Source organism: Natator depressus, chromosome 10 (genome assembly GCF_965152275.1).
Source record: "Natator depressus isolate rNatDep1 chromosome 10, rNatDep2.hap1, whole genome shotgun sequence".
In the NCBI taxonomy this organism is placed as follows: Eukaryota; Metazoa; Chordata; order Testudines; family Cheloniidae; genus Natator; species Natator depressus.
This window is the reverse complement of record NC_134243.1, coordinates 63,681,006-63,694,810: the sequence shown is the minus strand read 5'-3', so window position 1 is coordinate 63,694,810 and position 13,805 is coordinate 63,681,006. Positions and strand designations below refer to the sequence as shown.

General features: G+C 41.4%; 1 protein-coding gene across 1 annotated transcript in view; it reads left to right on the top strand.

Moving 5' to 3' along the window:
• FBN1 (fibrillin 1) overlaps window positions 1-13,805 on the top strand; it is a 217,129-nt gene that overhangs the window by 185,907 nt on the left and 17,417 nt on the right. The window contains exons 49-58 of the mRNA XM_074966374.1: window positions 974-1,093; window positions 1,858-1,983; window positions 4,970-5,119; window positions 7,861-7,926; window positions 8,689-8,805; window positions 9,033-9,152; window positions 10,205-10,327; window positions 10,866-10,997; window positions 11,456-11,581; window positions 12,197-12,403. Coding sequence (XP_074822475.1) covers window positions 974-1,093; window positions 1,858-1,983; window positions 4,970-5,119; window positions 7,861-7,926; window positions 8,689-8,805; window positions 9,033-9,152; window positions 10,205-10,327; window positions 10,866-10,997; window positions 11,456-11,581; window positions 12,197-12,403 — 1,287 coding nt within the window. The remainder of the gene's footprint in view (window positions 1-973; window positions 1,094-1,857; window positions 1,984-4,969; window positions 5,120-7,860; window positions 7,927-8,688; window positions 8,806-9,032; window positions 9,153-10,204; window positions 10,328-10,865; window positions 10,998-11,455; window positions 11,582-12,196; window positions 12,404-13,805) is intronic.

The window sequence follows — 13,805 nt, the reverse complement described above, 5'->3', positions numbered from 1 at the left end:
GACTGGCTAAAACTACCTTTGTCTCCTCTCTGGGGATTTTTTTTTTTGGGGGGGGGGGCGGTCAAATACCTTGCAGGCCATTGCGTGTAATCTTTTTTAAAAAACATCTTGCATATATTTGAGGGAAACAAACAGGTCCAGTGACTTTCCCAGATCTTCCCCTTTCATCGGAGTCCGATTTTACTGCATTCTTTTATAATAGTTATTGATTCTTCTTAATAAGAATGTACATAGCTCTCTAGATTACCATGGCACTTTACAAATGTATAGTATGACACCTTTCCTGGCCAGCACGCACCCTTGCATAGGGGCCTGGTCCAGCAGAGCCTTTCTCCCACCCATATGATTGCTCCTTTGTATAATTTCAATGGCACTGTGCATAAAAGTAAGTATACATGCAGTTGTGTTTTCAGGATCAGGTTGTAAGGCAGATAATCAAAGCAAGACAACAGGACACAGAACAGATCAGGAAAGGCAGGTGGTGGGGAATTAGTGGTGAAGGGAAGAAGATAGGCAGGACTCCTGGAGGAAGCCAGTTTTAAAGAAGGTGAGGGTGGATGCTTGGAGGACAAGGTGGTGGAGACTGTTTAAGGCACAGGGAGCAGCGTAACAGAAGGCTTCGGGTGCTTAATAAAAGTGTTCAGCATATGGTGGCACTTCACACTTCTTGGGTGCCTGCTCCCTTCCAGATACATTTAATCCACTTATATCCCTGTCCATGTCTGACATGGGGATGAATTGATATTGATTCTTGGGCTGAGGAATCTTTCGTCTTTCTTGATTTATAAGATAATTTATAAGCACATTAAACTCCTTGTAAAAAAGGACTGCCTCCCTGCCCTCAGAGAGCCCTGCGTGTGATAGATGCTCCCATTCTTTTCACCGAGAGTTTTGCACTTGACTTGATGTGAGCAGGATTAGAGCTGCCTCAATAACTGTTCTGAATATTGTTCCTTCATTTCTTTGCTTTCAGATATCAATGAGTGTGCAGTGGAGCCTGGTAGATGCTCACCTGGCACGTGCCAGAACCTGGATGGAACGTATAGATGCATCTGTCCTCCTGGATACGTTCTGCAAAATGACAGGTGTGAAGGTATGTAAGGGTCATTCGTATTTCATAATGGCAGCCTGGTCAAAAGCAGCTCTCAGTCCTAATAATATGTATAGTCATGCCTATCTTTAGGCCTTGACGTGTCATTTTTGACCCCTGTCAAGTGTCTGAACCTAATCATAAAATAGAATAATTCCAACAAAATTAAGTATCCTGTAAAGTTTATGTACATGTGTACAGTATAATATGTATGATAAAGTATAAATGGTATTGATTTAAAAAAATAGATAAATTAATCCTTCTAGGCTATGCAGCCACAGAAACTTTTACTCATTTGGGGGGCAACCCATTAGTCTGTCTAGGTACCTATCGCTATGGTATCTAAATACGCAGTATTACTTTTCTCTTGGTAATGTGAAATGCTAGATAGCCTGTGCTGTCATCACTTAGTATTTACTCGAGCAAAAATCCGTCTGAGTTTTGCCTGAGCAAAGACTGGAGGACGTGACGCCCGGAAAGACATTTTTAAAGGCCTGTATGGCCTGGAGATGTCTCATTATTGTGGGCATGCCCACTGAAAACGTCTTTGGAAGTTAGTCCCAAATTGCACACCTGGATTTATTATGAATAGAGCGCTAAAGTTTATTTTTATTAAGGCACAGGGATTTGCTCTCAGCTGAAACTATGCAGTGTAATAGCTGCTGGATCTCAATTACTATGCTGGGTATTGTCAGTTACCTTTTGTGTTTTGCAGCTGCCAATACAGCAGTTTTGATTGCTGAAGTATTGTGTTCCTTTTCTTGCAGATATTGACGAGTGTGTAGAAGAACCAGAAATCTGTGCCTTGGGTACATGCAGCAATACTCCAGGCAGCTTCACATGCCTATGTCCTGAAGGGTTTGTACTGTCTTCCACAGGAAGAAGATGCCAAGGCAAGTTATTTTATACATTTTGGTCTTTATATATTTATTTGCTTTGGGTTTATTAAAAACTTTACTAGATGCCTGTTTCTAAAGTAACAATCTAAAGTAACAATCTAATAGTGGTTTTTCAAAAAGAAAGCTTGATGCTTATGTACTCTGTCCCAGATTCTCTCTCACTGTCTCCTCAGCACAAGAGAGAGAGGAGCAATTAAGAGTGAAAAGATATGGTTAAGGCACAGAGTTAAGCAACGGAACCCTGTCTCCTTGAAACCTTTCCCCACCGACCTGGAGAAAAAGTTTAGAAATCTTAAGAGGAGGGGAAAGGTGAAAAATAAAGACTGAGGCGGCTACTCTGAACTTTGAACAAAGTGTATGGAGTGGGAGCTGAGGATGAATATACAGAAGAGCTTACATTAGAGTAATACTAATGTAGACGAAAAGAACAGAGTTTACGTGAAAAAGGATTAGCAGATGTTAAGTAGCATCAAATACATGCTATTCCTCACCAGGAAGATGTGGTAAAGAAAAGACTAGAAGAACCTTTGAAAGCAGCATTGTAAGAAGGGTAAACACCCTCTGCTTTAAAGGATTTAGATGCCTTTGTTCTTCTACCAGCAAGGCCGGATTAATGGAGGGGCTTTAGGGGCTGCAGCCCAGGGCCTCGGGCTAAGGGGGACCCTGCAAAAATAAATCGATAATTATATATAATTCAGTGATCAACCTGTCGATCACGATCAACTGGTCGATTCTGGAGCCTCTGCCAGTCGATCGTGATCTCCGGGCCACTAAAAGTCCAGCAGCGCAACAGGGCTCAGACAGGCTGCCTGCATGCCGTGGCCCCACACCGCTCCCAGAAGTGGCTGGCTGCTGGCACATCTCTGTGGCCCATAGGTGGGGGGAGGTGGCTCCGCATGCTGCCCTTGCCCCCAGTACCGTCCCTGCAGCCCCTATTGGCTGGTTCCCAGCTAATGGGAGCTGTGGGGACAGCGCGTATGGGTGTGAGCAGCGCACGGAGACACGCTGTCCCCTTCCCCCCAGGGGTGTGCAGAGACGCATCAGCAGCCAGCCACTTCCAGGAGCAGCGTGAGGTCATGGCATGCAGGCAGGCAGCCTGCCTGAGCCCTGCTGTGCTGCCGGCTGGGAGCCACCTCTGGTAAGCGCCTCCCGGCCAGAGCCTACACCTCACACCACCTCCTGCACCCCAACCTCCTGCCTGAGGTCAGAATCCCCCCCTGCACCCAACTCCCTTCCACAGCCCACACCCCTCATGCTCTCCTGCACCCCAATATCTGCCCCAGCCTGGAGCCCCCTCCTGCACCCAAACTCCCTCCCAGAAAGAAACTAATATAGCAGCTGGTAAGGTAAGAGGTAGGCTATTTTGAATTAACTTAACTATATTCTACATGTTTTAAGACTGAAATATAACCACAGAATGTTTTTATGTTAATTAACAGGCAAGTTTAGTATAACATTAATAGCCTCGATGCCATAATTTTGATAATGTTATTTTAAATTAGGAAAAAGACTTGTATACATGGACACTACAAAATCTAATAGCCCCGGGTCCACAGGAGAGTTAATTCAGCCCTGTCTACCAGAATCACGTGCAGTGTTTTGAGCATAAACATGGAACTGACTAAGAAAAGAGATCAAAAACTGAACAGCTAGGAATAGAAAGATGTAGGCTTGTTACTGCCTGCGCAGAAGTGCAGCAAACTAAAGAGCTGGACATCTCAAAGACTTTGAAGCTCAAGTAGATATAAACTTCCAAACTCACAAACAGATATCCAGGTTCACAAATGCAATGTACAGTAGGCCCAGCAAGAATCACCAGTGACAAGACCTTTCAGGATCTCTGTAGTTATGTTTGGCCCAAGACAGGGATGCTTGTTAAAACCCTAGTGAGCTCTTCATCCCATGGTAGCTAAATGAGATTGTGGTTTTGGTGAGATGAATCCAACCTGCAGTAAACATTTGGTTTGGCACTGTGAAAATAGTAGTCGCACTTACATTGTTGTTTAAAGCCCATGTGCTATCAATCTCTTCTTCTGAAAAATCACCCACAAAGCCAAGAAAATAACTGTAGAAATAATGCAACCTCATCTTATCTTTTCTGAAAGAGGACAGGTGTTTCATGTGGATTGTCACAGGAAAATTAATTTATTTCTGTACATTGAACTTAAAGCAATGTGTTTTTTCAGTGGAAGGTTGGGTTTTTTTGAGTGTACTGAGCCAAACAAGCTTCTGTTTAAAACTTCACATTACCTAGAGTTTTTCTGAAGTCTGGACAGTGCCCAGCACTGATCTTGTAGCCAGAAAACTGGATGAGCAGCTGCTTCTGCAGCTGACCCTTATGCTGTCTGAGTGCCAACCTAAGGAGTTGCCAGCTGTCTGCCTGCTGGAGGCATGTGGTCTGCGATCTCACTTTTGTTCCAGTGTTTAGGTTACCCAACATGTAAGAGCACAATGTGGTACCACAGAACCAATGGGCCTTTATCTCTAATTTGGTAAAGCATTGAGGAGGAAAAAGGTGCTGTTGAAAATTGCCACTCGATTATTTTTTACATACAGCATTATCATCAAGGGTTAACTCAAGCTTTTTAGTTTCCACGTGGTTTATTAGCTAAAGATCATTGCTCTAATAATAGAATGTAAATAAATTAAGTTAATATTCAGGGGGTGCAGGAAAGGAAAGTGAGGTTGGGAGGAGCACAGCTCATCCTCCTCTTCTAAAGCAGTGGGGAGCTCCCCCTCTTCTCCCTGGCTAGAGTAAACAATTCTCTCCCATGGATCTTCTCTTCCTTGGTTGGTAGAGAGAGAGCTCTCTCTTCTGTTTCAATCCCCTGTAACCACTGGCCACAACAATGCTTTTTAAGATCATCCATATGGAAGCTCTTTCGTAATTAGCTTAAGTTTTGATTTTCACATACCAATTGCACCAAGTCCTAATGTCTTTAATACAGAGCTGTATTATAATGTGCTTTTGTTTGTGCAGATCTGAGAGTGAGTTATTGCTTTACCAAATTTGAAGATGGCAAATGCTCAGTTCCCAAATCCAGAAACCATTCCAAGCAAGAATGTTGCTGCGCCTTGCAAGGAGAAGGATGGGGCGACCCATGTGAGCTTTGCCCAGAGGAAGGAGATGGTACGTTATCAGATATAATGCAATCATGGTATTATGGGCACTCAGAACTGAAAGAAGACAAACAATAACTTTGAGAGTCATAGAAGTGGGAATTAGAAAACAAAATGATCTTCCTCAAGGACTAGTAGATTATTTTGTTTGAATCATAGACTTTACGTTCGGAAGGGACCATTATGATCGTCTAGTCTGACCTCTTGCACAATGCAGGCCACAGAATCTCACCCACCCACTCCTGTAACAAACCTCTAATCTATGTCTGAGCTGTTGAAGTCCTCAAATTGTGGTTTAAAGACTTCAAGGTGCAGAGAATCCTCCAGCAAGTGACCCATGCCCCACGCTGCAAAGGAAGGCGAAAAACCCCCAGGGCCTCTGCCAATCTGCCCTGGAGGAAAATTCCTTCCCAACCCCAAATATGGTGATCAGCTAAACCCTGAGTATGTGGGCAAGACTCACCAGCTAGACATCCAGCAAAGAATTCTCTGTAGTAACCATCTCACTTAATATTTCTTTTGATGAAGCAAAGGCCTTTGTGCTATAGAAAGGCATAAACATACCTGTTTCTCAAAAAATATTTGTAGCATTTCTGGGTTATTTTATGGAAAGAAAGTCAGATAAGTCTCTACTCTGGAGTTTTCTAATGCATCTTTTATTTTTAAATTTTGGTACAATAGCATTAAGTCCTTGCTAGGCTGTTAGTTTAAAAATCTATGGGATACAAGGGAATTTCATCTAAACAAAATGAAATCTAGGAAGGGCCACCATAAGCTTGAAATCTAGTCAGTTTTTTTAAAAACTGTAAAGCTAAAAGTATTACACTTGCCTCTCTGAACCTCCTTGCCTGTCTTTGGCACATTTTCTTATTGCTAAAAAGTTTTTCTCCATCCTGTAGCTATGAAAGACTCAAATAACAGGGGGAACAGTGAAACTGATTACTCATTGCAGCCCTGATTTAGGATAGCCCTGAAGCACATGCTGTGCTCAGTTAAAGTATTGGTGTACAGTTTTTTACTGAATAGACACTTAGGGAATTCACAGTGTCAGTGCTATTACGTTACAGGTATATTAATTCAGAATGACAAATCACGATTAACAGTATTACTGTTTTCAATGATGTGTTAATGCGGTTCAGCTCATGAACAAATCATGGAGATGTTGAGCAGACTATACTCTCAGAAGCCAAGAAACAAAACATCAGGTTTCCCTATTGTGCTATTTCTTGAAGGCTTCTTCCCTAAGCGTGGGTGATTAAATTGGTCTATCTTTGTACAAGTCAAAAAGGTAGAGTGAATTATAAAAGCATGGTGAGCTTCAGAGCATTTTCCTGAAGTGCCTACACATACATTTGTCCCAGTCTGAATTGTTCTCAGATGACAAGATCAAGCTCTTTATTTTTTTCCATCTTTAAAAAAGAAATTGCTTACAAATTTCTGAACCTAGAAAACTCCCTTAGTATGGAGGATGCCGAATTTTTTAAACATTGTATTGTATTCCCTGATGCAGTCCGTGTGAAATGTGCCCTTGAGCAGGTGGTCAGCCTAAGGCTTATGCATCACTTATGTCCCATTTTAAGCCCTACTTTAAACGCCTGTGTGATGCATAGCCCTTGTGCTGACACTCTACATGGGGCTGAATTTCACTCTCTGTGAGGAACAGCTGGTCTGGCACTTGATTGATTTTTAATGCTATCATACACCGTTCTGTTTTGTTTCATTTCATTTTATACAATCTCAGCAAAATGTAGGTAATATTTTAAAATTAAGCCATGAGACAAAACATCTGCAACTATAACTATGTTATATTCTGAGTGTAGAGTAGATAAATAATATCTCAAGGTGGGTCTGATCTAATCTCAAATCCAAGACTCCACTTTCCTGCACAAATTTTATGGCTGGGTGGGATGAGGGGTGGTTTTGGATTCAACCCCAAAGCTTGTGTGGGGGTTTTGTCCTGGGTCTAACTCAAAATCATAAGGGTTCTATTTTCTGAATCTGACTTGATGGAAATCTTGTGAGCATTTCCATTCTCATTACCTTTTGGTTCAGTGTAGTGGAAATTTATGATTTTATTTATTTTTCAAGTGTCCAGAGTGTGCTAACTGACTCATATAAACAAGGGGGAACATGCTCTCCACACCAAAGAGTGGACAGCAACCTGATCTTGCACGACTTCTGCCATTTGATATCTTGCAAAAAGAGCTCGAGTGGTTTGTTGACATCAGACTAATTCTATTGTAAATCTAAGATGAACTGAGGCAACAGCACCTCAGCCTATCTGTACTGAAATCAATACTTGGTGTATAAAAGGCAGCTATTAACCTGTGGCTTTACAGGATTCAACAAATTGGTTTACAATCAGATCAGGCTGTATTTTCTTCAGAAATTTTAGTTACAAGAAAAAAGAATACCGTTGTTGACATTTTACTTCTTTTAATAGAAATCTTTTACTTAATGTCTTCCATAAGGATAAAATAAACAATGCTAATTGTTTGTTTGTCAGATTATATATGTACCTGATAAAAATGAAGTGAATACAGTTACTTTATATGTAAAGGAGTGTAGGTATATATACTTTATGTACCACATTTGAGTGTGTATGTGTACGTGTGTGTGTGCGTGCACACGCACACCCTCTTAAATGTAATATATAAATGAAAGCTGCATCCCACCATATGTTAAACTGATAATATATTTATCTGTAATTAATTGTTGTTACATGGTTTAACATACGCATTTCACTTACAGAGGCGTTTCGTCAAATTTGTCCATTTGGAATTGGCATCCTTATTGGACCAGGGGATGCACGGCTTGGTAAGTGATTGGTGTTCTGAACATTACCGTAGGGTCATAACTCTAGCAGGCTACTTCCTGTCCATCAGGCACCCTCCCTTCCAATTAAAAATCAATTCTCTGCAAATGTTTTCAAAAGCCCTGGATTTGTTTTGTACAGACACTTTGCGTGGAATTATTTATACAAATGTAAAATTCAAACTTGAACTTCTCTCCCACTCCATTAATTAACCTTGAGGAGACCGTTCTCTGTCTTAAATTATAATGACCAGACATACCAGGAGAAATCTGAAGAACCTAGAGAAGGGATCCAAGCTGCATATTTCCGCTTCTTACCGACATTTATAACCAGCTCATCTGTAAGAAATGGTTTTACTCTCTTAGTACTAAAACCACAGAGTCCCAATTCACCTGTATACATTCTTGGGTCTAATTCCCTCTGTAGACAAACAACACTCTAGCCCAAATCTTGTGGGTAACTCTTTTGATATCAGGAGAGTGAGATAGCTACTATGTCATGATGCTTCCTCTCACTGGGACCCCTCTTAAGAAGGTTCTTTATCCAACCTTTAAGATCATTGCAACTTATGTGCCACCCTTGGAAAATTTGGCATGAAAGTTCCTATTGTCCCTCATGTGAGCTAATCTCCTTTCAAATATTTTCATTGTGTGTTGTGGAATATGCAGTCCTAAATTCATGTTTGTCATGCTAGATTAGTCTAAAAAATGGCATTTAATTAATTTCACTAACTGTAGCCCTTTCATTTTTGTTTCTGGGCTAAGATGTGGATGAGTGCCTTGACCCAGATAACTGCAGATTTGGGCAGTGTATCAACACGGATGGATCCTTCCGCTGCGAATGTCCTTTTGGTTATATCCTTCAGGGAGCTCAATGTGTAGGTAGGTAAAAGTGTTGTATTCCATTGTAATGACTCCTAATTCCCCAAGTATAACAATAAAGAGTAGTAGTGATAGACGCGACTCCAGTTTAGGACCCTTACTGATTCCTTGTTTTTAAACTCTCATGCTCATGAATAATGCAGAATCCTTGCACGTGATCAGAGTCAGACGCTTGCAGCTTCAGCCTCCTGTAAAATGCATTCATGTCTTGTTTTAACTGCTTGCAGATACTGATGAATGCTCTGTTGGAAATCCATGTGGAAATGGAACTTGTAGGAATGTTGTAGGTGGTTTTGAATGTACCTGTGATGAGGGATTTGAGCCAGGACCAATGATGACATGTGAAGGTAAGACTCTCAAATGCACGGGTCTTTCAGTTTCAGTTTTATGGTAAACCATCAGTAACTTCAGAAACAATTGATAAATTTTGAGGTGCCAAAGCAGGCAAACTAGAGATACTCTTGTGCAATGTCTCCAACTATCTATGGCAGACGTTAGCCTCATCAGCACTTCAAATACAGGAATCCCAATCCAAATGTGAATCCTTTTACTATGTTACCCTGTTTCTAACTGGAAAGGTAAGTGAGCAGCTTCTTCACTTTCTGAGCTAGTGCGTGCTGATGGATTGCCCAGCTGGGAGTAACATAAGCAAGTTCCATTCAGTACCCTCTCCAGAAAAGTTACTGATTGTATTCACTATGCATGTGGCTTTGATGTGAGAGTTCAGACCTTCTGGCATAACCTAATTCTCTCCAGCAATGCATCGGAGAATAATTCTACCACTGGATTGGCTTGCGCCACTGTTAATAAGCACTTAGGGCCTCATCCAATTCCCACAGAAGTTGGTGGAAAGTTTCCCATTGACTTCAGTGGGAGGTAAATCAAATGCATAAACACTAAATGTAGTTTTGTTCAGTTTACACAGCACATGAATAAATATGTTTCAGGCGATGTTGGTCACAATAAGGATAATATTTTGTAAAATGCAGGCTACAGAAGAGCCTGTTGTCTTGTTGGTAGCTAAAATAAAATGCCTAGAATCAACAACACGTGTAAGAGTAAACAAGATCTGGGGGCAGGTGTTGATTTAACACTGATTGTATTTTAGCAGTACAAAGCTGGCAACTACTCCAATTGCCAGATTGATGCTGCAGGCAGTGATTTCTGCTGCCTTGCTCCCATAAGGAAATCTAGGCAAGCAGGGATTTCTGTGGCCCTGGCCCTGGTCCTCTGCAGACGTGTACAGTCAGTCAGTAGAATCACAGATCTGACAGTAAAATTTAACCTTGAGCAATTTAGCATCTCTGATTTATAACTAAACTAAACTACATACATTCTCAGCTGGTGTCTTTTGCAAAAGCAAGTTTCACTTTGCATATGGTTGTTTGTCTGAATACAGATGTAAATGAGTGTGCTCAGAATTCTCTACTGTGTGCCTTCCGATGTGTGAACACCTACGGATCATATGAATGCAAGTGTCCAGCTGGCTACGTTCTTAGAGAAGACAGGAGAATGTGCAGAGGTAAGGTTTCATAGTTAGAAGATACTGTAATTTCAGACAAGTTGGGGTATAGTTCTCTCAGTGCTAACAGTCCCAGGTACAAATCCCTGGGGAGCCTTGGAGGGGAAGATTAGGGTGCCCAGATGTCCCAATTTTATAGGGACAGTCCCGATATTTGGGGGGTTGTCTTTTATAGGCACCTATTACTCTCCTCCCCCTTCCTGATTTTTCACACTTGCTCTTTGGTCATCCTAGGGAAGTTTAAAATTTTGGGTGAAAGTCTATGGCCTGCTCATATAATGGAGAAGGTCAGACTAGTTGATTATATTGGTCTTAAAATATATTAATCTATGAAAAGGGTAATAGTATCAATGTAAAGGGTTACCCACCTTAAGTGAAATCAGTTACCTCCAGGCCAGTATTTTTCAATTATTAATTTAGCACAGCAGAAAGAAGTTGTTTGTGATTTCACTTTCAAAATGAAGAGCTCATTATTATGAGTTTCCATGAGAATCTCTCTCTGTAAGTATGTATGATTCTGTAATATGAACTCTTTCAGATCAGGATGAATGTGAAGAAGGAATTCATGATTGTGACTCAAAACAAATGGAGTGTAAAAATTTGATTGGCACTTACATGTGCATATGTGGACCAGGATATCAGCGCAGACAGGATGGTGAGGGCTGTGTAGGTAAGTGAAACTGAGGTGTTAAACTTCTGTGAGATAATCGTTTTCCCAGTAGAGCTGAGCTGAATTTCAGATAATAGAGCCAGATTCTGGAGAAAAATTGGCAATTCTGGACTTGACTAATTGTTTAGGAATTTGGGGAGGAGAGATCTACCTGTATAATTGTGCCCATAATTGCAGGTAAAGGGTCGTGGAGAGCCTACTTCTCCAATGCCTTACATATGTGGCCACATATGGAAGATAAGTGTAAAATGCTACCACTATTGTTAGTGAATGGAGAATTTGAATCAGGCCGCGTTGCACACTCTCTTTGCACAGAGGTTAATGACGACACAGGCAGTCGAGAATCGGGTCCACAGGCTGAATATATTCAAAGTTCAAAACTTCATACTTTTTTTTGACTCCTGGACTAACATGTTTATGGATTTTATTTTTTGTCACATCTTTTTAAAAAAATACAGATGAAAATGAATGTCAAACCAAACCTGGGATCTGTGAGAATGGACGTTGTATCAACACAATAGGAAGCTACAGATGTGAATGCAATGAAGGATTCACTGCCAGTGACACCCAGAATGAATGCCTTGGTAAGCACCAGGTTAATGCTTTAGCAAAGCCAACTAGCATCTCATTTGGTACCGGAAGTTTGCAGTAGGTTGGGATTATTTCACTGGCTAATAATATATTATTGTTTTTGCAGAACTACTCAAGAGTTTGAACTCAGTGGGATTACCTAAGTGTCTGTAGGGTGGAGCCCTCTGTCACTAGGCACCATCCTGGCACTAAATTCTTCCTTTGCTAATTGTACTCTTGTATCAGTTGGTTAGAGTGCACTGGCTTATTATGAAAGCCTCCTGTTGATTAGTATCAATCAGCAGGGAGTTACTCTGTCCTTTTGTCTATGATCGTTCTATTTTCAGTCAGCCCTTCTTCTTCTTTTCTCTGGGTTCAAACAGAAGTGCAACTTTTCTAGGCACACTGTGACTTCACTCCTACCCTCTTACTAAATTTCTTGTCTCCTTTGTTTCCCTCAGACATCATGTTCTCTTTCTTGCTGCTGCCAGACTTTCATTCTCACTTCCACAGTCCCAGGGTTAAGTATGCTTCCCTTTCTTTGATATTTCTGACTAAATTTCTAATGTCATGACCCCCCTACAGTCATTGCCACGAGTACTCTACTTGCAACATAATTTGTCTTTCAGACAACAGAGAGGGCTACTGCTTCACTGAAGTGTTACAAAGTCTGTGTCAGATTGGATCAAGCAATAGGAACTCTGTCACAAAGTCTGAATGCTGCTGCGATGGCGGGCGTGGCTGGGGGCCAAACTGTGAGATCTGCCCCTTCCCAGGCACCGTGGCCTTTAAAAAGCTTTGCCCCCATGGCCGAGGATACATGACCAATGGAGCAGGTACTTCTGTCTGTAAAAGTTTAAGGGGAAATCTGCAATCAAAAAACCACATTAGCGACTATGAAATCAAGAGATAAAGTATAAACTCCATTTGCTGCATTTTTGAGCACTCAGAAATCCTTTATTTTAACGCATAGACATTTAGGTCCAAATTTTCTGCAAGCTTTCCAACGGTGAGAATGCAGAATTTGCTGAGGACCTTCGTGCATAGGCAAAAAGGTGTTTGAGCAGCCAACTCAGGTGGTTAGGCACCAACTAAATCCCAAATTTCAGCAGGCTCCCCAAATCATTCACTGACAGGACGTACATTTGTATGCAGACATCAGGTAGTCTGGCACATGAACGTGCAATGGTGCTGGAACAGTTTTTATAGTGGGGGTGCTGAGAGCCGTTGAACCAAACTGTAAATCCTGTATTAAATGGAAACCACTTCAAGCCGGGGGTGTGTGGCAGCACCCTTAGTTCCAGCACCTATGTGTCCGTGGATGTTTGCACACTCAGATCTGAGCTTTTTGTCTGTGCCTAATGGAGGACACTTGAAACCTGGCATTTGTGTTTGGTATAATTACCTGTTTGGTTTGATTAAAGATAACTGGACAAAAACATACAATGGAGTTACCAGGATCTATAATTAAACATACCACTGAGTACTCCAAATGACCCAGGAGAAGTTTCAGCACAGTAGTCACTGATGCTAAGCATTGGTGTTTTTTCCCCAGCTCTTAGAAGTGTTGTTCTCTCCCCACCCCAAGATCATGGGCTCCTGCTCAGTGTGATGCCCCAGCATGCTCTTGGTTGGTGAGCTGCATGCACACACCCCATGAAAAGTGCTGGAGCCTTGGAGAGGTAAGTCCCATTTACCCCAATATTGCATCGTTTGGTGAAGTTTTCTTTCTAGTGTGCAGTGCTAACTAAAAAACCCTGGAGAAGGAAGTGGAAAACTTTCTTTAAAACATGCAATATTGGAAAAGAGGGACTTAAGCTTGCTCTAGGTAGGCCCCAGTGATGTTCAGTGGTGTTGTGAGCTGTCAGCAGCAGAGTTTATGCTGCAGTGTTACACTCAGCTTCTCAAACCTGTAAGAAACGTAATACATAAAGGATAATATTTTCAAAAGTGCTTAAGTCACTTTGACTTTGGAGGTAGGTTCTTAAGTACATAAAGGCCAGATTTGTAAAGGCACATAAAGAAGCAGACAAGTGCCTAGTGGAATTTTCATAAGCACCTATCTGCATCTTTAGGCACCGATATACCTTTAAAAACCTGGCCCTGTGTGATCTTTGAAAATGGGACTTCAGCTCATAAGTCACTTATGTGATTTTGAAAATGTTACACAAATTTCACTTGCAAATATGCTGAAGTATCCCTGTTGATTTTCGTTGGGTCTGATTCGTAAAAGAAAAT